Raw genomic sequence first — 24,349 nt, 5'->3', positions numbered from 1 at the left:
TCTTGCAGCAGAAAATTTGGTCTTACCTGTAGTCCCGAGGCTCAGGTTTGCTCGTGGGGTGCTGTCCAGGGGCTCTCTGCAGCGGCAGCAACCAGGAAGACCTGTGCCGCCCCTTCCGGGAGCTTCAGTGCACCAGGGTTCCAGATGGTCTTTGGCTTTTTCCTCTGGCGTCCGAGATGTGTGTGCAGAGAGCAGTCTCTTCTGGTTTCCCAGGCTTGTCTGCCTCTCTGAAGGTTTAGCTCTCCCTCCCACGGGATTTGGGTGCAGAGAACTGTTTATCCGGTCTGTTTCCTTCAGGGTCCGGCGGTGTCTCTGGCAGGGGTCCTGCCGCTCCTGGGCCCTCCCCCACGGGAGCCCAGAGGCCTTATACAGTTTCCTCTTGGGCCAGGGATGTGGGCAGGGGTGAGCAGTGTTGGTGGTCTCTTCCGCTCTGCAGCCTCAGGAGTGCCCACCTGACCAGGTGGTTGGGTCTCTCTCTCACCGGGTCTGGGAGCAGAGAGCTGCTGCGGGCCGGGATCCGCGGGTGTGGGACTTCCGGTAAACACAGAACGTGCCCGGTCCTAGAGAAATTCTGCTTCCGTGTGTCCCAAGCTCACCAGGCAGCTTTCTTGCAGCAGAAAATTTGGTCTTACCTGTGGTCCCGAGGCTCAAGTTCGCTCGTGGGGTGCTGCCCAGGGGCTCTCTGCAGCGGCAGCAACCAGGAAGACCTGTGCCGCCCCTTCCGGGAGCTTCAGTGCACCAGGGTTCCAGATGGTCTTTGGCTTTTTCCTCTGGCGTCTCAGATGTGTGTGCAGGGAGCAGTCTCTTCTGGTTTCCCAGGCCTGTCTGCCTCTCTGAAGGTTTAGCTCTCCCTCCCACGGGATTTGGGTGCAGAGAACTGTTTATCCGGTCTGTTTCCTTCAGGGTCCGGCGGTGTCTCTGGCAGGGGTCCTGCCGCTCCTGGGCCCTCCCCCACGGGAGCCCAGAGGCCTTATACAGTTTCCTCTTGGGCCAGGGATGTGGGCAGGGGTGAGCAGTGTTGGTGGTCTCTTCCGCTCTGCAGCCTCAGGAGTGCCCACCTGACCAGGTGGTTGGGTCTCTCTCTCCGAGTTGGGTTATTTTTATCTCACGCTTCTTTTTCCTGTTACAATTCCTTCATCATAACTTTTGCTTTTAAAATAAGAAATTTAAGTATGACTTATAAAGAAACTAACTAGCCACTTGGTGGCAGTATAACATGGAGAATGTGTGGCTTCATTTCAGTCCTTTGCTAAAAAATATTTTGTCATAGACTTGATTTCTTCTCTGATAGTTCTGTTCATAAGTTATTTTGCTCAGATATCTAATTCTTTGTAAAATTACCCTCTCATAATTAAGCACCTCTTTTTAATGACTAGTTTAATTTAAAAGCGTGTAACTCATTGATTTGAAGCTATGATAACAGACTCTAAAGGGAAATTATATCTACTCATTAAGGCTAATAAATGTGAAATATAGTTATTTTCATATGATAGAAGTTAACAACCCAGTGAAGTTTTCATTGCCAAATCAACTGTAGTTTATACAAAAAATTATATTATCTTGTAATAAAAAGTACAATTTATTATTTTTAAATAACAATGATAGTTTTCAAATAATAAAAGTAAAAGTAAAAATAATATCAACATATGTTGTAAACCTCTGCCTTTGCCAAAGAGAAAATTATGCTGCATTTTAATGTTGTATTTCTGCTTTTAAAATTCTGAAAACATGTAGCTGCAAGTTCTTCTTGTGTTGTGAGAATGATCATTGCTCTTCTACATGAGCAAACCTGGCTGCTGGCCATGACTGCATAACCTTCCCCAACTTAGAATTTAGTAGAATCACTTGCTATGGTGCAGAAGAAACTTAGCAAACATTGAAAAGCTCCAAACAATTTCTTATTGCCATAACTCACAAGAAACGCTTTCCTCTTTCTGTCAAACACAAGACAGACCTTACAGTTTCCTGATGCTTTCCTCTTCTAAATTCCCCAGCCCATAGTTACAGAAAACTGCCCTTAAGTTGTCAGCATAAAGATAGCTTTTTCAAAAATTCTAAAGGTCTAAATAGGAATCTTTTCTTTGATTACATGTTGTCCGTTTTTAAACAAATGTCCCACGAATTGCACTTTATCCAATAAGCCTTTTGGCGACTTGACAACAGTAATATCTCAAGTGGTGTAAGTCACTTTTTCAGAAGGTGAGTTTAAAAAGTGACACAGGAATGGCTGGACAGCTGGAGTCTGAGGGATGCTGAACTTAGATCCTCCTTCAGAGCTATCTTCTGTCAAGGTTGAGGGTTGTGTCCATGAAGTCACCTTTGGCTGCTCTCGATTATTAGGAAGCAGGAGATGGGCAAGCTTGCTCTGGAACGCTTCTGAATTCAGGCTTAAAGTAAATTAACTGCCAAGCCTTCTTACCTCACCCAATTCTGAAGCTTTCATTACTGGAGCCCTGAAAGTGTACTGGCTGGACAGGACTGGCCAAGAGCCACAGGAGCAGGAAAGTAGAACAAAGGAATACTTAGCTACATCTCACCTCTGTATTACAACCTCGAAATATCTGCTCTTAAAAGTTCATCTTAGTGCAGCCAAGCCAGAGCCTGTCCAAAGGCAGAGGTGACACAACTTAAACCATCAAAGAAGTTTAGGCTTCTTAGCATCACCAATTTGAAGAAACCAAGTAGGGACAAGTTATTGTGCATTTTTGTGACAGGGTGGAATTTTTATCTTGGTATCTGTCTTGGTGTTTGTTGCCTAGAAACCAGGAGAAATTGCTAACCACACTGGTATTTTAAAGCCTGGTGTAGTTTTTTAACTATCCATGCAGAAGTTCCTCCTTTGAGATGTAGTCACTGAAAAGGAAATAAGAAAATGTACACATTTGAGACCTTGCTTTATTTCACCCTCTGAACCTATCAATCACTTCCAAACAAGAGAAGACATCTCAGGAAAGTGAACCATCTGAATGCTAAGACCTAAAATGCTGACAATCTTTTTTGTTTTAAGCTTCCCAGGTTACATCAAAACCACCCCACGAACCTCAGAAGATTGAGATGCTCACTGCTACAATCTTCAAAGGACATTCTACTTCAGGTAAATACACATACACATACACATACACACACACACACACACACACACACACATACATGCATATATATGTATATATATGCATGTATATTCACACACATGTATATTCACTAAAGCCTCCTCAGCTTCTCAGCAGATAACTTCCACACCAAAATGAATGCATCAGCATTTCTTAGAAAAACAACAGCAAACTACTTTCTATGGGAAAATTCTTGATTAGTTTCAAAATGTGCTTACACTGAATGCACCCAAAATAGTTCAGAGGTGCCTGTCTGCTGTGGTAGTGAGGTGGTTATGTTGCCATTTCAGTAGACTCTGGGTCTCAAGTCTCAAAAATATTTTTATAAAAATATGCCACCTCCCCACCAGGTGCTAGGATTGTATATACATCATCTGTCAATCTCAAGAGTAACCTGTTGAGATAAATGCCATGAATCTATTTTATAGGTGGGAAAGCTGAAATTCAAGAAGGTTAAAAAATAGTTAAATGTACAAAGCTGTTAGAAATAATGCAAATATTACTCTTTTGATTTCCCTTAATTTCTTTGTGTTTTGTTTTGTTTTGTTTTTAGACAGGGTGTCACATTATAGCTCAGTTCCAAAATGTCCTAAAACTCCCAGCAAGCCTCCTGCCTCAGCTTCCCAATGCTGAGGCATTATGGGCATGAGACACCACACTCAGCCCTATTCTTTTATGTACACGAGTCTGTGCTCTTTCCCTTAGATGAACCAGCTCCCATTTTGTTTGCTAGTATGGCTTGATGTGTTTTTTTTTAAATTTATGGTCACATCTAAATGTTTTAGGCATGTAAAAATGTTAGATAAAACTTTACAATGGGCAAATATAACCATAAATTGAAATTTGACATAGGAAAACTTGAAGCCTGACTATTTCACTAGTAAACTATTTACTTCATGGCACAAAAATCTAACAGGTCTTAAATAAGAAAAATTTCAGGACACATTGATATTGCACTTTTTCTAGCTTATCCAACAAATGTGTGTTAAATAACTATGTACTAAGTACTGTTCTGAGTAATGAGAAATTAACAATGAAACAAATGGACGAAGCTGGACATAGTGGTGTATGCCTATTATCCTATGCAAGGAGGAGGTGGAAGCAGAAAGAACAATAGTTCAAAACCTAAGATATAGAGCAGGTTGGAAGCCAGGCTGGGTCACATGAGACCTTGTCAAAGAAGGGGGCATGGAGAGGGGAGAGAGGAAGGGAAGGAGGAAGAAAGGTAAGAAAAAAGGACGAAAGGAAGGAAAGAAGGAAGGGGGGAGAAAAATAAAACCTTTGTTTTCATGAAGCCTCTATTCTAGATAGGTGAGAAAAACTATTAACAAAACAGCAAAATGAAGCAGGAAAAAAAACACCTCCATACAGATTCCTAATTGTAGACAATCACGTTGAAATTTCCGTGAAAACTTTGGAGGCTGGGGACTCATGGCTGCTCCATTGGACAGACAGTGCTGTGTCTTATGAAAAATAAAATGTGAATCTCAAAAGTTTATAATTATTCACCAAGGTCATTGAGCTGATGAATGGCAGAGTTCATTTTGGCTCCTGGTCCCTCTTATCTCCTTGTACCATTTCTCCAGGCACCATGTTTCTTGATGGTCCTTTCTCTAATTCTATGCTCTAATGCTCAAGGGTGTGTGCAGCAGCTTGTAACCTCATTAGTTGCCTAGAAAGTTCAATAATATAACTCTTAGGAAAAATATGAATTCCCTAGTCTGAGAATTTGAAGCAAACTAAAGTTCACAGTCCTGTCTGGCAGTTGAATTTAAAGATGAGAAAGAACAGCCTGAAGATACCCAAGTGAATGGAGCAGAGAAGTGACTAGTGTGAGGCCAGTAGTTCCCCAGTGCTATTTTAAAAAGAAGTGGGAAAGGGAGGTAAGGGTTGAAGAAGAAAGGAAAGATAGCAGCTATTCAGCATGGCCCCACAACAAGTTCCAAACTGATAAGTCACATCTAAAATATCCTCTGGATGGAAAACTCCCTGTGTTGGGGAAGAAATGTGATGGGCCTATGAATAATGCATGTTGGATAAGCTGTACTAAGAGACCTAAAGAGTAATTCAACTTCAAAATGTAAAAAAGGTGTTTTTTTAAAGGGTGCAAGATGTGGTGATTTTGATTTCTTTCTTAAAGCATATATTGTTCTAAGTACTATTACTGCTTTCTCATAGGTAAAGTTTCATTTTGAAGAATGCTAAGAAGACACAGATAAATTTTGCCTCACAGAAAGCTTGCAAAAATTGATCATAGTTGTGACTTTGGCCAGCCTTAGACATTGTCCCAGCAGTTGGGAATTCTCAGCTGTCAGACAAACCAAATGAGGTTTATCATGACACATACTAACACAGACTATGTCTGTGTGAGTTGACCACATTTGCTGAAGATGCATGTCTAGAAACCCACTGACCTCAGATGGATGTGGTCCAATTTCCTCACACAGAAGATAGTTTCCTGGGGTATACAGTCAGGCAATCTGGAAAGGAAATCACTTTGTAGTCCTAGGTGAAGGTTGAGTCTGCTTCCCCTTCCTTTGAGATCAGTGACTGTCACTTTAAACATAGTAAAGAGAGAGCATTGACGTGGTCATCACACCGACACTAATGCCCAGTTAAAATTACTTTTCTTTTTAGATAATAGTCAAGACATTGGACTTTTGTCGGGAATGGTCTTCTTGGCCATCTTGTTGCCGATTTTTTCTCTGATTGGGATATTTAACAGATCACTTCGAATAGGGTAGGTTTCTATAGTTTCTGGTTCCTGGTTTAGGCCATACATGTGTGCTATCAAAACATAGTCAATTCCATTAGTTAATTTTAAAAAAAGCTTTAACATCTTTATTTTGAAAAAGAGAAATTATTGTATATGTATAATGTGTGACTAGGAGAATGTGCATATGTCACAGGGTATGCATGGAAATCAGAGGACAGCTGTGTGGAGTTGGTTCTCTCTTCCTACCTTTATGTGAGTTTCAGGAATTAAACTCAGACCATCAGGTTTGTGCTGCGAGACCTTTACCAGCTGAGTCCATTATCATCATGGTGGGAAATATGGAGGCACGCCAGCAGACGTGGTGCTGGACAGGTAGATGAATGTTCTATATCTGGATCCGCAGGACGTGTACAGTGACACAGTGTCCAGGCTGGAGTTTCTGGACCTCAAAGCCCACACCCTAGTAACACACCTCCTCCAACAAATCTACACTTATTTCCAACAAAGTCACACATCCTTATAATGCCTCTCCCTACAGGGCTATGGGGGGGCCATTTTTATTCAAACCACAACAGCAACTAAAAATCAGTAGTAATAGCCTGTGTTGTCTTAGGAAAAGAGCTATCTATTTTCAAGCAACTTCTCCCAGTATGGTATTAGTAAAAGTCTATGCTTAACTGTTCAAAATGATATGAAAAAGGAAAGGCCTTTGCCTTTCTAAATGTTACCAGATACATTTGATATTTCTAATATATCAGTAGACTAAAGTTGTTTAATGCTGCAGTTTTCTAGTACATATAATTATACAAAAATTTGGATGCACAAGAATATTCACTGGTTTCTGACTTAGACTATATATGTGGCCAACCAGAAATTGGAAACCAGTTTCTTTTCTTTTCTTGCTTGCTTGCTTGTTTTGTCTTCACTAGTTACATGAGATAATTTTTTTTATCAAAATGTAAAATCAAAATGAAGAAGAACTATTTTAAGCAAGCTAGTCTATAAATTGTATCAATCTAATATGTATATAGGCTTTTCCCACAGAACTTAAGCAATATTTCAAATTTTAAATTATATATTAGTAAGCATAACCCTAGTAGCTTTTCAAACTGGACAAACTTGCTTGTGATTTTGCTTGGGATGTATTAAAATTTAATTATCTACAAAGACTCTTGAAATGTCTTAATGTTCAAATAACGTCTATTAAAATGTCAGTATTTATCACCCAAAGATATTCTATATATTTTGAAATTTTAAATAATAACCATTTCATTACTATAATTAATGTAACCCAAAAAATTTTAGTTAGCAATAATACATGAGAAAATAGAACAATTCATGGATAATTTAATTGTATAAGTTCTAATTTTAAGAAGATATAAAGGGGTATGGGGAGATGGTCTTTCAGTAAAGCACTTGCTTTGCAGGCAAGAGAACTTAAGTTTGAGAGCTAGAACAAAAGTTAACAAAAGCTATAGGAGGGTTGTTACTTATTTATAATCCCAGTGCTAAGAAAACAGAAACAAGCCAATCTGTGAGGCTCACTTGTCAAGTTCCAGGTCAATGATAGACCATGTCTTTAAAATAAGGCAGATAGAACCTAAGAAATGATACCCAAGGTTGTCCTCAGACTTTCACATATCTATAGATCCACATACATACACACACACACACACACACACACACACACACATTATATACATATATATATATGAAAATAAACACTCACGTTTAAAATAGAAAGAGGAAATAGTTCTAATATAAGTATTTAACAAAATACAGGCCCTGTCATTTAATGCAATTAAACATTACTGATAAAAGCCTGATGTTAGAGTCAGAACTAAAATGGAGGTAAAAATCACATTTTAAATATGTACAGATTATACACATTAGAGAATAAGACTGTTACCCACAATGCATCAGTGTCCCATTAAGGAAAGAACTAAAAGCACTTCCCTTGGAGTCATTTAACCAAGAAGGAACAAGTCCAGACTTGAATCTCTACTTCATACTCCCTCTACCTTTGAACCTCATTTGTCTATTGTATGAGTATGAACCTATACCTGCCTGAAGGCTGTCTTGTGGCTCTATCTGTCCATGTGTCTGTTTGTGTGTGTGTGTGTGTGTGTGTGCGCGCACGCGCGCGTGTGTGTGTGTGCGCGCGTGTGTTTATCCCTTTGTGTATCTGTCTATGAATGCTGTGTCTCTCCTTCACAAAGGGCTTCACTCTTTATTTATTGAACAGCACAGAAAGCATCACATGAGGAGTGGGATGCTTTACAGAAGTCACTAACACTTATGTAAGAGACTAAGTCCCTGGTTCCAACTGATTCCAACTGACTCAGAAAACAAATACCATTATTTATCAACTGATATTCATACATGGCTGCTTTCAACCTTTATATAGATTTAGTAAGTGTCTTTCAACTTCTGTATTTCCTGGTTTCAGCAAATGAAACACATCCATTGTCTGGGTCAGGGGCATGGAACATAATTTAAGATTATAGTCATGCGTTCGCTTGGGTTGTAAATGTTGATTACATGGGAAATCCCAGGCAAGCAGTCAACTGCTATATTGTCCTCTTAAAGGCAGATTAAACAAACTGAGTACACAGTAGGCTAGTAGTCCTAAGTCATAGGTGATCTAGAGGTTTATTATTAACTCTGGATGTGAGATTCAGCAAAAGTTCCAGTCTTTTACAATGGAGGATATTTTCAGAATATTGCATCATTACATAAATATAATGACACTAAGAGTAGATACATGTTTAAAATATATATGTAAAAATGCCTGTACATTACATCAGTATGCTATGTGAAAACATCCCAGTAGCATTGAGCCCTACCTTGGTCTAATTATAAACATAGGAAGAATGTCAATTAATTTTTAGAATTGAGTCATAAAAATTGTATAAATATATGTAAAGAAATTATTTTTCCCTAGTGTCAATCAAGGTCAAAGGACTTGCAAAGTTCACTTGGCCATTTTGGTTGTTATTTAATAAATGTGTTTAGAGAACCTATTAAAACAAAAAACAGGTCTTACTTGTTTTTCACAGTCTCTTCTTGTGTAAAAACATACCACAGATTGGTGTGGTCTTGTCTACATCCCAGGTACAACCTGTTTGCACAAATGAGTTTGCACAGTCAAGGTAAAAGGTGCTCTTATACACGAAGATAGCACCAAGAGGAACATTTCACAAGATATCAAGTCGACTTCTCACTGAATGATTATTAAAAACATATGGAACTTTTGCTTCATGAGGTTAAGTTGTACTCCATTTAGCTCTGTTCATCGCCTATGATTGCCTGCATCAATTTTAAAGAAATGTTCTGAGAAAGAGTGATGGTTTTGCCTTTAATCCCAACACTCAGGAGGCAGAGACAGGGGTTCTCTGAGTTCAAGGCCAGCTTGGTCTGCATAGAAAGTTCCAGGACAGCTAGGGCTACACAGTGAAACTCTGTCTCAAGAAAACCAAAAGAAAAAGAAAGAAAGAGAGAGAGAGAGAGAGAGAGAGAGAGAGAGAGAGAGAGAGAGAGAGAGGAGAGAGAGAGAGAAGAGAGAAGAGAAGAGGGAGAAAGGGAGGGAGGGAAAAAGGAATGAAGAAAGGAGAGAAAGAAGGAAGGAAGGAAGGAAGGGAGGGAGGGAGGGAGGGAGGGAGGAAGGAAGGAAGGAAGGAAGGAAGGAAGGAAGGAAGGAAGGAAGAAAGGAGCTGCTTCTAATAAATCTTTTTGTTTTCTAGAATTAAAAGAAAAGTCTTACTGATGATCCCAAAGTGGCTTTATGAAGATATTCCCAATATGGAAAATAGTAATATTGCAAAATTATTACAGGTAATCAAACAGCATCAAACAGAAACTGACTGGTGTCCAGTGTGATGGGGTATGCCAGTAAAACTAGAGTAGGGAAGGCTGAGGCAGCGGGATGGTGATTTCAAGGGCCTGAGCTATATAATAAGACCTTGTCAAACAAATAAGCAGGGGCTAGAGAGGCAGCGCAGTGGGTAAGAGTACCTGTTGCTCTTGCTGAGGTCCCAAGTTCAATTCCTAGAACTGACGTGGTGGCCCACAACCATCCATAACTCCAATTCAGGAGGATTCAGTGCCCTTTTCTGACCTCAACTACTGTACTGTATACATACACAATAGATATATATATAATAAATCTATAAATAAGTTATATATTTATATAAGTATTTTATATATATAATTTTTCCAGGAAAAGAGGAGTTCACAGGATAGGCTAGGGATGCTGGGGGTTGGAAGAAACTTTGACAGCTACAAAGCAGAGAGAAAATATGGGAAGATGAGGATTTTCTCAAGAGAAAGTATTCTAGGCAGACAGATGATGTGAACTCAAGTACAGAGGGTACTGTTGTGGTAACTTCTTATCCCAATAAGCCTGTATAAAAAACACACAACCCAGTTATTATATTTATATTTATTCTCTCCCCCCCCCCACCGACCTCCAGACCCACCTTTCCCTTCCATTGCCCAATCATTTGTTCTAGCCTTTATTTAGAATGGGGAGAAGGCTGAGTGAGATCACCTCAGTATGTGATCTACTTCTCATCAGGGACAGTCAGCCCCTCTTGATGAAGCAGAATTAACATCAAAATACAAACAGCACTGAGGCAGCCCACAGCATCTCCCCCCCTTTTGTCCAATTAAAAGGTTCTTTTTGTCCAGATAGATTGAACATAACCATAACAACTATGTAAATTATAAAGCATGATTTATAATTAACATCTATTCTATCAGTTTGTCAATTTAAGTACTCTACCACCTATCCTAACTAAAAATCTCACAATTTTGTATTTGAGTTATATTTTGATTTTAGCTTAAGCAGACCATACCTATTTATAAAGCAAATACATGTGGCTCTGTTTAAAGTCAGGTGAGCTCATGGTCTATTGCTGTGAATAAACACCATGACTAAAAGCAACTTGGAAGGAAAGAGTTCATCTTACAGCTTGCCATCTATCACCCAGGGAAGGGAGGACAAAATATAAAGGCAAGAACTGATGCAGAAGCCACGGAGGAGTGCTGCTTACTGGCTTGCTTTTCATTACATATTCAGTGTGTGCTGTCTTATAGCACCCAGGACCACCAGCTCAGGGGTGGCACTGCCTACAATGATCTAGTCCCTCCCGCATCAATCATCAATCAAAACTAAATGTACCACAGCCTTGCCCACAGGTCAATCTGCGGCTACACCATCTCAACCCTCTTCCAAAAAGACTGGCTTGTACCAAATTGACATAAAACTAGTCAAAACACTCACTAATCAATTTAGCCTAAATAAATCCACATCTTCTGAACAAAGGATTTGCAAGATAAAATAAAAATAAAGAAATAAAAAATTTAAAACTTAAAAGGTTTTAACCAAGAAATATATTAAGCCATGGATTATTCTTAGTTCTCTCTTTGGGAGACCGACATAAAGATTTAGAAGAGACCAAAAAGACAGAAGGAGGAAATCAGCAAGGAGATAAGCACTAAGGTAAAAGGAAAAGGAAAGGAAAGTTGGAAAAAGAAAGTTTCAGCCCCAACTCAATCATTCAGTCAATTCTTTTAAATGATTTTTAGGGTTTTATTTTTTTTTTGAGGGGGGGTGTTGTTGTGACTGTAAAATGAAGTAATGTCAGTGGAAGGGGAAGCCCTGGGTCCTGCTAAGACTGAACCCCCAGTGAACTAGACTATGGGGGGAGGGCGGCAATGGGGGGAGGGTTGGGAGGGGAACACCCATAAGGAAGGGGAGTGGGGAGGGGGATGTTTGCCCGGAAACCGGGAAAGGGAATAACACTTGAAATGTATATAAGAAATACTCAAGTTAATAAAAAAAAAATGAAGTAATGTTTTTCCCCCTAGGAAAAAAGTGTATTTGAAAACGAAAATGCCAGCGAGCAGGCCCTGTATGTGGATCCTATCCTTACAGAGATAAGTGAAATCTCTCCCCTGGAACACAAACCCACAGATTACAAAAAAGACAGGCTCACAGGATTCCTTGAGACAAGAGACTGTCCACTAACAACATTGTCTACCAGTTCTTCTGTTGTGTATATTCCTGATCTCAACACTGGATACAAACCCCAGGTTTCAAATGTACCCCCTGAGGAAAACCATTTCATTAATAGAGATGAAAGAGACCCTATGTCCCTTGAGGCCACAGGTGACCACTTTGCCAGATTGAAAACATATCCCAACTTCACATTTTCTGCTTCAAGTATGACTTCACTAAGCAAAACACTAATTCTTGATGAATTGAGCCTCGTTTTAAATCAAGGAGAATTCAATTCTCTTGACATACAAAACTCAAGACAGGAGGAAACCAGCATGATTTTGCAAAATGACTCACCCAGTGAAACTATCCCAGTGCAGACTCTGCTGCCTGATGAATTTGTCTCCTGTTTGGCAATCGGGAGTGAAGACTTGCCGTCTATTAACTCTTACTTTCCACAGAACGTTTTGGAAAGCCATTTCAGTGGGATTCCACTCTTGCAAAAGTAGACTATGCCATCAAAGTCAATGTGAGAAGCTGCCTTTCAACTGCAAGCCAATGCTTCGCTCAAAAAAAGTGTAAAAAAGTGTAATTACACTGCCGTGACTCCAGGAAGGAGCTCCTCTCACTGGCAAAACAAAATAAAACAAAAACAATGAGGTGCTTGTTCCCTTGTTTACTCATTTGTTTGTTTTCATTTCAATATTCCCACTTAGGACAGGAGCTCACGTAGCCCAACTTGACTCACTGTGTAGTTGAGGATGGCTGAGCTCCTGATTTTCCGGTCTCTTCTTCCCAAGTGCTAGGATTAAAGGGGGGAACCACCAGAACTATTTCTTTCCTACTTCTGTCATTAAATTGTACACAGCAGCTCTGTTTATATAAAGGACAAATATTGCAGAATACATAGTAGTGAAATAAATGTAGAAAATGGGTCTCTAAAAATCAAAACATGAGTATTTCCTTGCAAAGGCAGAAACAATTTTAATTTTCATCTAATATTTAAAATTCTCCTGAGTAGATAAGATCTAGAAGCAAACAAAAGAACAAGTGACAGCAGAAACAGAGGACAGCAGCTAACTAGCATACTTGTTCATAGTTCTTCAACCTCTTTCCTTGTTTTAGATTCAAAGGTTGTAAACTGGTGGTGGTGGGAACCATGGCCCTCCTTTCTTCATTGAAGAGTGGGGAGTGGTGGGCTTCATTCTGTGGCAAACATCAATATTTATTCTAGCCGAATCCTCCTGAGGTAGGAGGCACAGGATGGGCAAAACAAGGGGTTTGACTGTTATTGTCAACTGTGTGTTGAGTACCTCATAAATCTATCCTGAAAACAGCTATGAATCTGACTCTGGAATAGTGAGTATCCACTATATCCCACAGATATGTCTGTGGCAGACATTGTGGGCTGGTCACTACATGACTCTGTTTACCATTTTCTTTTTTTTTTCTAATAAGACTAAATTTATTCAATACCCTAAGTAAAGTTTTGATTATAAGTATCCAGCAGTATAAAAAGTACAAAACAGATCTGTAGATTTCTAATATATTAATACAAAGTGCATAACCACGTATGCTTTTTTCTTTTTCTCATTCTACGAAGCTATTCTGCTCCAAAATAGAACAACCAGTTAAAATGTACAAAGTTTACCCCCTAGTGGAAATTCTGTTGTCTACCCTAAAGTATATATGTATTCGTTGTATTTTCCGTAATCTAAACAGAATGTTTTGTGCCACTAACGCAATGCAAATGTTAAATGTCTTGACTTGTAGATTGTCTTGACTTTGCCTTATTATTCTATAAAGGGAGACTGACAATAAGGAAAGAGGTGGGTCAGGTTTGAGAGACAATGACGAGACAGATTTGTTTGTTGGCTCATCTGGTATATTGTAGAAGACATTTTTATAGGCCACGTCGCGTCATTGCAATCATAAATCTAATGTGTGTGAAAAGCTTTTGTTCAGTTAAAAAGACGACAGCAAAGAGTTCTTTGCTCTTTCATAAATGTTTCCGCCACAGTGCAGTGCGTGCCTCTTGCCCCAGGTGGTCTGAAGCATGCAACAGTCTTTGTTCTACGGCCTCTCCTCCCACCACATCCCTGCTCAGCACAGGAAAAACTTTTTTGTAGCTAGCTTACAAAGTAGCAGGTTTCTTTGTGGCTTTTTCGTTTATGCTTAGTTTTGGTTGACACCATGTCCTTGCCCCATGCACAACTAAGCCTACCCACCCCCGTATTCCCACTTGTGCTTACATAGCATATTTGATCTATTGCCCTCTCCACCCCTCTCCCCTGAAGGTGTCATTTTCCCCTCTCAAGGGCCCTTTACTAAGTTCCTGGTGCATGTGCATGCACTACACACACACACACACACACACACACACACACACACACACCTACAAATGCACGTAAAATATTTAGAACCAGGGCTCCACATATGAGAAAGAACATGAAGTGTTATCTTTCTGAGCATGAGTTACTTCATTTCATATGATGTTTGGGAGATGAAGAGACAGCAGTGGATACTGCTCCTACCTGAATGCCTTTCCTGTATCCGTGTTGTTTGGTTCACAATTGCTCAAGCTCCAGGGGATTGGGCAGCCTCTGAGAGCACCTGTACTCATGCACATATACCCCTATACAAATAGACACATAATTTAAATATATATTTATAGAAAACAATATATATTTGCTAGTGCATTCATTTTCCTGCAAATTTTATAACTTCTCTTTTCTTTGTTGCTGAATAATATCCCATTCTGCATATATATGAACTACATTTTCTATCCATTTATCAGTGAATGGACATCTAGACTGGTGCCACTCCTTGACTACTGAGAGTAGAGTAGCAGCAAATGATGACCAATGTATCTCTAATGAGTGTACTTTGGGTATAGACCCAAGAGTAGATTAGCTGGGTCATAGGATAGATCTATCACTAGGTTTCTGGGGAATCCCCACACTGTTTTCCTTGGTGTCAACACCAGTTTACACTTCCACCAGCAATACACAGGAGTTCGCCTTTCCCCACCCTCTCACCAGTATTTGTTTTCTCGATAATAGCCAGTCTGATTGGGGTGGGGTGGAAGCGCAATTTCAATTTCCATTTCCCTGACATAAAATTGTGTTAAACTCTTAAAAAAAAAAAGTATCGAGCTCACTGCTCCCAAACCCCGTGGGAGATAGAGCTCACCACTGAGACAGGTGGGCACTCCTGAGACTGCAGAGCGGAAGAGACCACCAACACTGCCCATCCCTGCCCACATCCCTGGCCCAAGAGGAAACTGTATACGGCATCTGGGTTCCCTTGGACAAGGGCACAGGAGCAGGAAATCCGCTGCGTCTGAGACACCAACGGAACCTGAAGAGACCGACCAGATAAACAGTTCTCTGCACCCAAATCCCGTGGGAGGGAGAACTAAACCTTCAGAGAAGCAGACACGCCTGGGAAACCAGAAGAGACTAACTCAGCCCACATCTCTCCAGAGGAAAACACCAAACACCATCTGGAACCCTGGTGCACGGAGGCTCCCGGAAAGGGCAGCGCAGATCTTCCTGGTTGCTGCCTCGGCAGACAGCACATAAGCAACACCCCACGAGCAAACTTGAGCCTCGGAACCACAGGTAAGACAAACCTTCCAGCTCCAAGCGACCTGCCTGGTGAACTCAAGACAGAGGCCCACAGGAACAGCTGAAGAACTGTAGATAGGAAAAACAACACGCCCGAAAGCAGAACACTCTGTCCCCATAACTGGCTGAAAGAAAACAGGAAAACAGGTCTACAGCACTCCTGACACACAGGCTTATACGACAGTCTAGCCACTGTCAGAAATAGCAGAACAAAGTAACACTAGAGATAATCTGATGGCGAGAGGCAAGCCCAGGAACCCAAGCAACAGAAACCAAGACTACATGGCATCATCGGAGCCCAATTCTCCCACCAAAGCAAACACGGAATATCCAAAAACACCAGAAAAGCAAGATCTAGTTTCAAAATCATATTTGATCATGATGCTGGAGGACTTCAAGAAAGACGTGAAGAACTCCCTTAGAGAAACACAGGAAAACATTAATAAACAAGTAGAAGCCTACATAGAGGAATCGCAAAAATCCCTGAAAGAATTCCAGGAAAACATAAATAAACAAGTAGAAGCCCATAGAGAGGAGTCACAAAAATCCCTGAAAGAATTCCAGGAAAACACAATTAAACAGTTGAAGGAATTAAAAATGGAAATAGAAGCAATCAAGACCGAACAAATGGAAACAACCCTGGATATAGAAAACCAAAAGAAGAGACAAGGAGCTGTAGATACGAGCTTCACCAACAGAATACAAGAGATGGAAGAGAGAATCTCAGGAGCAGAAGACTCCATAAAAATCATTGACTCAACTGTCAAAGATAATGTAAAGTGGAAAAAGCTACTGGTCCAAAACATACAGGAAATCCAGGACTCAATGAGAAGATCAAACCTAAGGATAATAGGTATAGAAGAGAGTGAAGACTCCCAGCTCAAAGGACCAGTAAATATCTTCAACAAAATCATAGAAGAAAACTTCCCTAACCTAAAAAAAGAGATACCCATAGGCATACAAGAAGCCTACAGAACTCCAAATAGATTGGACCAGAAAAGAAACACCTCCCGTCACATAATAGTCAAAACACCAAACACACGAAATAAAGAAAGAATATTAAAAGCAGTAAGGGAAAAAGGTCAAGTAACATATAAAGGCAGACCTATCAGAATCACACCACACTTTTCGCCAGAAACTATGAAAGCCAGAAGATCCTGAACAGATGTCACACAGACCCAAAGAGAACACAAATGCCAGCCCAGGTTACTGTATCCTGCAAAACTCTCAATTAACATAGATGGAGAAACCAAGATATTCCATGACAAAACCAAATTTACACAGTATCTTTCTACAAATCCAGCACTACAAAGGATAACAAATGGTAAAGCCCACCATAAAGAGGCAAGTTATACCCTAGAAGAAGCAAGAAACTAATCATCTTGGCAACAAAACAAAGAGAATAAAAGCATACAAACATAACCTCATATACAAATATGAATCTAACAAGAAGCAATAATCACTATTCCTTAATATCTCTCAACATCAATGGCCTCGACTACCCAATAAAAAGACATAGATTAACAAACTGGATACACAATGAAGACCCTGCATTCTGCTGCCTACAGGTAACACACCTCAGAGACAAAGACAGACACTACCTCAGAGTGAAAATCTGGAAAACAAATTTCCAAGCAAATGGTCGGAAGAAGCAAGCTGAAGTAGCCATTCTAATATCAAATAAAATCAATTTTCAACTAAAAGTCATCAAAAAAGATAAGGAAGGACACTTCATATTCATCAAAGGAAAAATCCACCAAGAAGAACTCTCAATCCTAAATATATATGCCCCAAATACAAGGGCACCTACATACGTAAAAGAAACCTTACTAAAGCTCAAAACACACATTGCACCTCACACAATAATAGTAGGAGATTTCAACACCACACTCTCATCAATGGACAGATCATGGAAACACAAATTAAACAGAGATGTAGACAGACTAAGAGAAGTCATGAGCCAAATGGACTTAACAGATATTTATAGAACATTCTATCCTAAAGCAAAAGGATATACCTTCTTCTCAGCTCCTCATGGTACTATCTCCAAAATTGACCATATAATTGGTCAAAAAACGGGCCTCAACAGGTACAGAAAGATAGAAATAATCCCATGAATGCTATCAGATCACCACGGCCTAAAACTGGTCTTCAATAACAATAAGGGAAGAATGCCCACATATATGTGGAAATTGAACAATGCTCTACTCAATGATAACCTGGTCAAGGAAGAAATAAAGAAATAAATTAAAGACTTTTTAGAATTTAATGAAAATGAAGGTACAACATACCCAAACTTATGGGACACAATGAAAGTTGTGCTAAGAGCAAAACTCATAGCGCTGAGTGCCTGCAGAAAGAAACAGGAAAGAGTATATGTCAGCAGCTTGACAGCACACCTAAAAGCTCTAGAACAAAAAGAAGCAAATACACCCAGGAGGAGGAGAAGGCAGGAAATAATCGAACTCAGAGGTGAAATCAAGCAAGTAGAAACAAAAAGGACCATAGAAAGAATCAACAGAACCAGAAGTTGGTTCTTTGAGAAAATCTACAAGATAGATAAACCCTTAGCCAGACTAAGGAGAGGACACAGAGAGTGTTTCCAAATTAACAAGATCAGAAATGAAAAGGGAGACATAACTACAGATTCAGTGGAAATTCGAAAAATCATCAGATCTTATTATAAAAGCCTTTATTCAACAAAACTTGAAAATCTACAGGAAATGGACAATTTCCTAGACAGATACCAGGTACTGAAGTTAAATCAGGAACAGATAAACCAGTTAAACAACCCCATAACTCCTAAGGAAATAGAAGCAGTCATTAAAGGTCTCCCAACCAAAAATAGCCCAGGTCCAGACGGGTTTACTACAGATTTCTATCAGACCTTCATAGAAGACCTCATACCAATACTATCCAAACTATTCCACAAAATTGAAACAGATGGAGCACTACCGAATTCCTTCTATGAAGCCACAATTACTCTTATACCTAAACCACACAAAGACCCAACAAAGAAAGAGAACTTCAGACCAATTTCCCTTATGAATATCGACACAAAAATACTCAATAAAATTCTGGCAAACCGAATCTAAGAGCACATCAAAACAATCATCCACCATGACCAAGTAGGCTTCATCCCAGGCATGCAGGGATGGTTTAATATACGGAAAACCATCAATGTGATCCATTATATAAACAAACTGAAAGAACAAAACCACATGATCATTTCCTTAGACGCTGAGAAAGCATTTGACAAAATTCAACACCCCTTCATGATAAAAGTCCTGGAAAGAATAGGAATTCAAGGCCCATACCTAAACATAGTAAAAGCCATATACAGCAAACCAGTTGCTAACCTTAAACTAAATGGAGAGAAACTTGAAGCAATCCCACTAAAATCAGGGAATAGACAAGGCTGCCCACTCACTCCCTACTTTCAATATAGTTCTTGAAGTTCTAGCCAGAGCAATCAGACAACAAAAGGAAATCAACGGGATACAGATGGGTAAAGAAGTCAAAATATCACTATTTGCAGGTGATATGATAGTATATTTAAGTGATCCCAAAAGTTCCACCAGAGAACTACTAAAGCTGATAAACAACTTCAGCAAAGTGACTGGGTATAAAATTAACTCAAATAAATCAGTAGCCTTCCTCTACAATAAAGAAAAACAAGCCGAGAAAGAAACTAGGGAAACGACATCCTTAATAATAGACCCAAATAATATAAAGTACCTCAGTGTGACTTTAACCAAGCAAGTAAAAGATCTGTACAATAAGAATTTCAAGACTCTGAAGAAAGAAATTGAAGAAGACCTCAGAAGATGGAAAGATTTCCCATGCTCATGGATTGGCAGGATTAATATAGTAAAAATGGTCATTTTACCAAAAGTGATCTACAGATTCAATGCAATCCCCATCAAAACACCAATCCAATCCTTCAAAGAGATAGACAATACAATTTGCAAATTGATCTGGAATAACAAAAAACCCAGGATAGCTAAAACTATCCTCAACAGTAAAAGGACTTCAGGGGGAATCACTATCCCTGAACTCAAGCAGTATTACAGAGCAATAGTGATAAAAAACTGCATGGTATTGGTACAGAGACAGACAGTTAGTCCAATGGAACAGAATTGAAGACCCAGAAATGAACCCACACACCTATGGGCACTTGATTTTTGACAAAGGAACCAAAACCATCAAATGGAAAAAAGATAGCATTTTCAGCAAATGGTGCTGGTTCAACTGGAGGGCAACATGTAGAAGAATGCAGATCGAGCCATGCTTATCACCCTGTACAAAGCTTAAGTCCAAGTGGATCAAGAACCTCCACATCAAACCAGATACACTCAAACTAATAGAAGAAAAACTAGGGAAGCATCTGGAACACATGGGCACTGGAAAAAAATTCCTGAAAAAAACACCAATGGCTTATGCTCTAAGATCAAGAATCGACAAATGGGATCTCACAAAACTGCAAAGCTTCTGTAAGGCAAAGGACACTGTGGTTAGGACAAAATGGCAACCAAAAGATTGGGAAAAGATCTTTACCAATCCTAAAACAAATAGAGGCCTTATATGTAAAATATACAAAAAACTCAAGAAGTTAGACCGCAGGGAAACAAATAACCCTATTAAAAAATGGGGTTCAGAACTAAACAAAGAATTCACAGCTGAGGAATGACGAATGGCTGAGAAACACCTAAAGAAATGTTCAACATCTTTAGTCATAAGGGAAATGCAAATCAAAACAACCCTGAGATTTCACCTCACACCAGTGCGATTGGCTAAGATCAAAAACTCAGGTGACAACAGATGCTGGTGAGGATGTGGAGAAAGAGGAACACTCCTCCATTGTTGGTGGGATTGCAGACTGGTAAAACCATTCTGGAAATCAGTCTGGAGGTTCCTCAGAAAATTGGACATTGAACTGCCTGAGGATCCAGCTATACCTCTCTTGGGCATATACCCAAAAGATGCCCCAACATATAAAAATGACACGTGCTCCACTATGTTCATAGCAGCCTTATTTATAATAGCCAGAAGCTGGAAAGAACCCAGATGCCCTTCAACAGAGGAATGGATACAGAAAATGTGGTACATCTACACAATGGAATATTACTCAGCTATCAAAAACAATGACTTTATGAAATTCGTAGGCAAATGGGTGGAACTGGAAAATATCATCCTGAGTGAGGTAACCCAATCACAGAAAAACACACATGGTATGCACTCATTGATAAGTGGCTATTAGCCCAAATGCTTGAATTACTCTAGATGCATAGAACACATGAAACTCAAGACAGATGATCAAAATGTGAATGCTTCACTCCTTCTCTAAAAGGGGAACAAGAATATCCTTGGCAGGGAAAAGAGAGGCAAAGATTAAAACAGACACAGAAGGAACACCCATTCAGAGCCTGCCCCACATGTGGCCCATGCATATACAGCCACCCAATTAGACAAGATGGATGAAGCAAAAAGTGCAGGCCGACAGGAGCCGGATGTAGATCTCTCCTGAGAGACACAGCCAGAATACAGCAAATACAGAGGCGAATGCCAGCAGCAAACCACTGAACTGAGAATAGGACCCCCGTTGAAGGAATCAGAGAAAGAACTGGAAGAGCTTGAAGGGGCTCGAGACCCCATATGTACAACAATGCCAAGCAACCAGAGCTTCCAGGGACTAAGCCACTACCTAAAGACTATACATGGACTGACCCTGGACTCTGACCTCATAGGTAGCAATGAATATTCTGGTAAGATCACCAGTGGAAGGGGAAGCCCTTGGTCCTGCTAAGACTGATCCCCCAGTGAACGTGATTGTTGGGGGGAGGGCAGCAATGGGGGATGGTGGGGAGGGGAACACCCATAAAGAAGGGGAGGGGGAGGGATTAGGGGGATATTTGCCCGGAAACGGGAAAGGGAATAACATTCAAAATGTAAATAAGAAATACTCAAGTTAATAAAAAAAAAAAGTATGTATTCTTTGGACAACTTCCTGTAAATTTCCTAAGCTTGTTCTTGAAATCATGTTGTTTGTTTGCTTTTTAAGTTTATGTATGTGTCTGGGTATTTTGTACACATGCACGACTGCATGTCATGTGTTTATAGTGCCCATTGAAGCCAGAAGACAGCATTGGATCACCCTTGGACTGGAGTTACAAATGGTTATGAGTCACCATGGCACTGCTAGGAATCACACCCATGTTCTCTGAAGAGCAGTTAATGTTCTTACTCACTGAGCCGGCTCTCCAGTCCCTCATTCGTTTGCTTGTTATTTAGCTATTTTCTTCTTTTAATATTCTAGATATTAATCCCCTATCAAAAGTATAGCTGGCAAAGATTTCTCTCCCATTCTGTAAGCTGTCTCTTTCCCTGATTAACTGTTTCTTTTGCTGTACAGAAGCTTTTGAACTTTGTTAGATCCTATTTCAGCCTTTCTGCTGGGTCACTGGAATACCCTATTAAATAAGAGTCCTGCCTAGAGAAGAAATCAAGAAAGAAAGGAAAGAGAAAGGAAGGAAAAAGGAAAGGAAGAGAGGAAAGAAGACAAACCTTGGAATAGACCTAACAGAGGAAATGAGGGGCTGGGTATAAAAGCGGAAGCCTTTTCCTGTAGCACATTCCTGACTGCACTGAGTGAAGGCTTTGATACTTTTGGAGTTCACTTTTGTGCTGGGTAAGAGATAAGCATCTCATTTTGTTCTTGAACATGTGGATATCTGATTTTTCCCAGTGCCTATTGTTGAAGAGGCTGTATTTTAGCATCTTTATAAAAAAAAATCCCATACTGCAGCTCTGTTCTATTCCATTGATCTACAAACACCATGGTCTTTTTATTACAATAGCTCTGTAGCATAACTTCAAGTCAGGTACAATGATATCTTTTTGCTCAGAATTGCTTCAGTTATCTGGGGTCTTTTGTGCTTTGATATAAATTTTAAGATCGCTTTATACTTTCTATAAAAAATAATATTAGGATTTTGATTGGATTGTGCTGAATCTGTAGATTTCTTTGGTAAGAAGGCCATTTTCAGAATATTAATACACCTGATCTATAAATACGTGAGGTTTCTCCATCTTCTCCTGCCTTTCTTGATTGTTTTCTTCAGTTTTTGAAATTTCCTTGCCAAGGGCTGTCACATCTTTAGTTAGGTTTATTCTGAGGCATTCTGCTTCTTGGTTTGTTGATTTGTTTGCTTTCCAGTCTATTGCAAATGGGATTGTGTCCTTGATTATTTTCTCAGTATACCTGTCACTAACATATAAGACAGTCTCTGATTTGTGTCCGGTCTACCTTGCAGAAGGATTTATCAGCTCTGGGAGTGTCCTGGTAGATTCCTTTGGTCTCTTATGTGGAGCATCATGTCATCTGCAGATAGAGAGAGGCTGCCTTCCTCCTTTCCTTTACTCATCCTTCTATGTGCTTGTGTTATTGCACTGTGATTTCCAGTACTACACTAAGTACAAATTTTTTTGAAAAGGTGTTATCGCTTATTTTAGTGGAATGGTCCTAAGTTTTCCAACATTTAGTAAACTTTTGGCTGTAAGTTTCTTGTATTTATTAAGTTGAGATATGTTCTTCCTATTAAGTTTCTTTGGGACTTTTATCAAAAGGGGATGCTGAAGAGATAACTCAATGGAATGGTATTTGCTGCTCTTGTAGGAGATCAGAGTGTGTTTCCAGCACCCACACTAAGTGTCTCATACTCACTTGTAACTTTAGCACTAGGAGCTCCAAAACTCTATTCTGTCTTCAGCGGGCACCTGCATGTTCATATATGGTAAGTGTGATTCAGGATATATAAGCCAAACAAACCCTTTTCTCCCCAAGTTCCTTTTGATCACAATGTTTCATTACAGCAATATTAACTCAAACTAAATCACCAGGGAAGAACATACCAACTGATTATCAAATATCAAGTGGTAGTCAGCTCTAAAAGCAAATATATAAATAATATTATATAGATTGAGCAGATTTCATTGACATTTTTAGAAATATCTATGTATATGTATATATATATGCACAGTGTGTACATATGTGTGTGTGTGATGAAAATTAAACAAAAGGAGGTCATGAATTTGGAAGAAAGCAAAGGGGAATGTTCATGGGGAGGAAACATATTTTCCTTTATCTATCTATCTATCTATTTATTTATTTTTCTGTTGCATTTTTATTGGATATTTTTTATTTACATTTAAAATGTTATCCCCTTTCCCAGTTTCCCAGCCATAAGTCCCTATCCCATCCCCCTCACCTTCTTCTATAAGGGTGTTCCCCCTCCCCAATCATCCCCCCTCCTCCCCCCCCCGACATTCCCATACACTGTGGGGGTGTCCAACCTTGGCAGGACCAAGGGCTTCCATTGGTGCCCAACAAGGCCATCCTCTGCTACATATGCAGCCAGAGCCATGGGTCAGTCCATGTATAGTCCTTGGGTAGTGGTTTAGTCCCTGGGAGTTCTGGTTGGTTGGTACTGTTGTTCTTATGGGTTTGCAAGCCCTTTCAGCTCCTTCAATCCATTCTCTAATTCCAGAGGAGACATTTTTGTTGAATATTTTCTGTTGGCTTTTCTCATCCCCAATGACCTGGAAATTGAAAGTGTACCTACAACATGAGCAATACACCTGCTACTGCCCCAATTCTCGTGGTAACTTCAACTCTGTTACAACAATGATGCTTGGCAAGGAGTCAAATGCTTTTTTTCTGTAATTCTTTTAACATGTACCTATTGAATTATTTTGTACTTAGAAATGGCGTCACCATTACCATATAAATCTGAAGTGGAAGTCAACACAGAAAAATTCTTGAGTAAAGTCATAATTCTCTCTCCATTAACGGTACCACCCACATCATCTCCAGTCTTTGCCTGAATCCTGTATT

The 24,349-nt window shown here is 39.8% G+C and overlaps 1 protein-coding gene and 1 long non-coding RNA gene across 5 annotated transcripts in view; one reads left to right on the top strand and one right to left on the bottom strand.

Annotated features, from left to right (window-relative positions):
- Il23r (interleukin 23 receptor) overlaps nt 1-12,493 on the top strand; it is a 93,519-nt gene extending 81,026 nt beyond the window's left edge. Inside the window, exons 8-11 of one of the 2 annotated variants that reach the window (XR_015685834.1) lie at nt 3,008-3,094; nt 5,748-6,198; nt 9,570-9,660; nt 11,698-12,486. Coding sequence is in view for 1 of the 2 variants with exons in the window: in NM_001431922.1 (NP_001418851.1) it covers nt 3,008-3,094; nt 5,748-5,850; nt 9,570-9,660; nt 11,698-12,336 (920 nt within the window). In the remaining variant the exon portion in view is untranslated. Of the gene's footprint in view, nt 1-3,007; nt 3,095-5,747; nt 6,199-9,569; nt 9,661-11,697 lie in introns of both variants that reach the window. The other variant, NM_001431922.1, reaches the window with a different exon arrangement.
- The window catches only part of LOC147994889 (uncharacterized), a 30,492-nt gene extending 14,885 nt beyond the window's left edge, over nt 1-15,607 (bottom strand). The window contains exons 1-4 of one of the 3 annotated variants that reach the window (XR_015686639.1): nt 15,462-15,588; nt 14,362-14,462; nt 5,525-5,666; nt 1,518-2,853 (exon numbers count right to left, since the gene is read on the bottom strand). This is a non-coding gene — a long non-coding RNA (uncharacterized LOC147994889). Of the gene's footprint in view, nt 1-1,517; nt 2,854-5,524; nt 5,667-14,361; nt 14,463-15,461 lie in introns of those variants that run through there. The other 2 variants (XR_015686640.1, XR_015686641.1) reach the window with 2 other exon arrangements.
- Nucleotides 15,608-24,349: the final 8,742 nt, after the last annotated feature.

Source organism: Rattus norvegicus, chromosome 4, assembly GCF_021556685.1.
Source record: "Rattus norvegicus strain SHRSP/BbbUtx chromosome 4, alternate assembly SHRSP_T2T, whole genome shotgun sequence".
Classification (NCBI taxonomy): Eukaryota; Metazoa; Chordata; class Mammalia; order Rodentia; family Muridae; genus Rattus; species Rattus norvegicus.
This window is presented reverse-complemented; position numbering and strand designations above follow the sequence as displayed.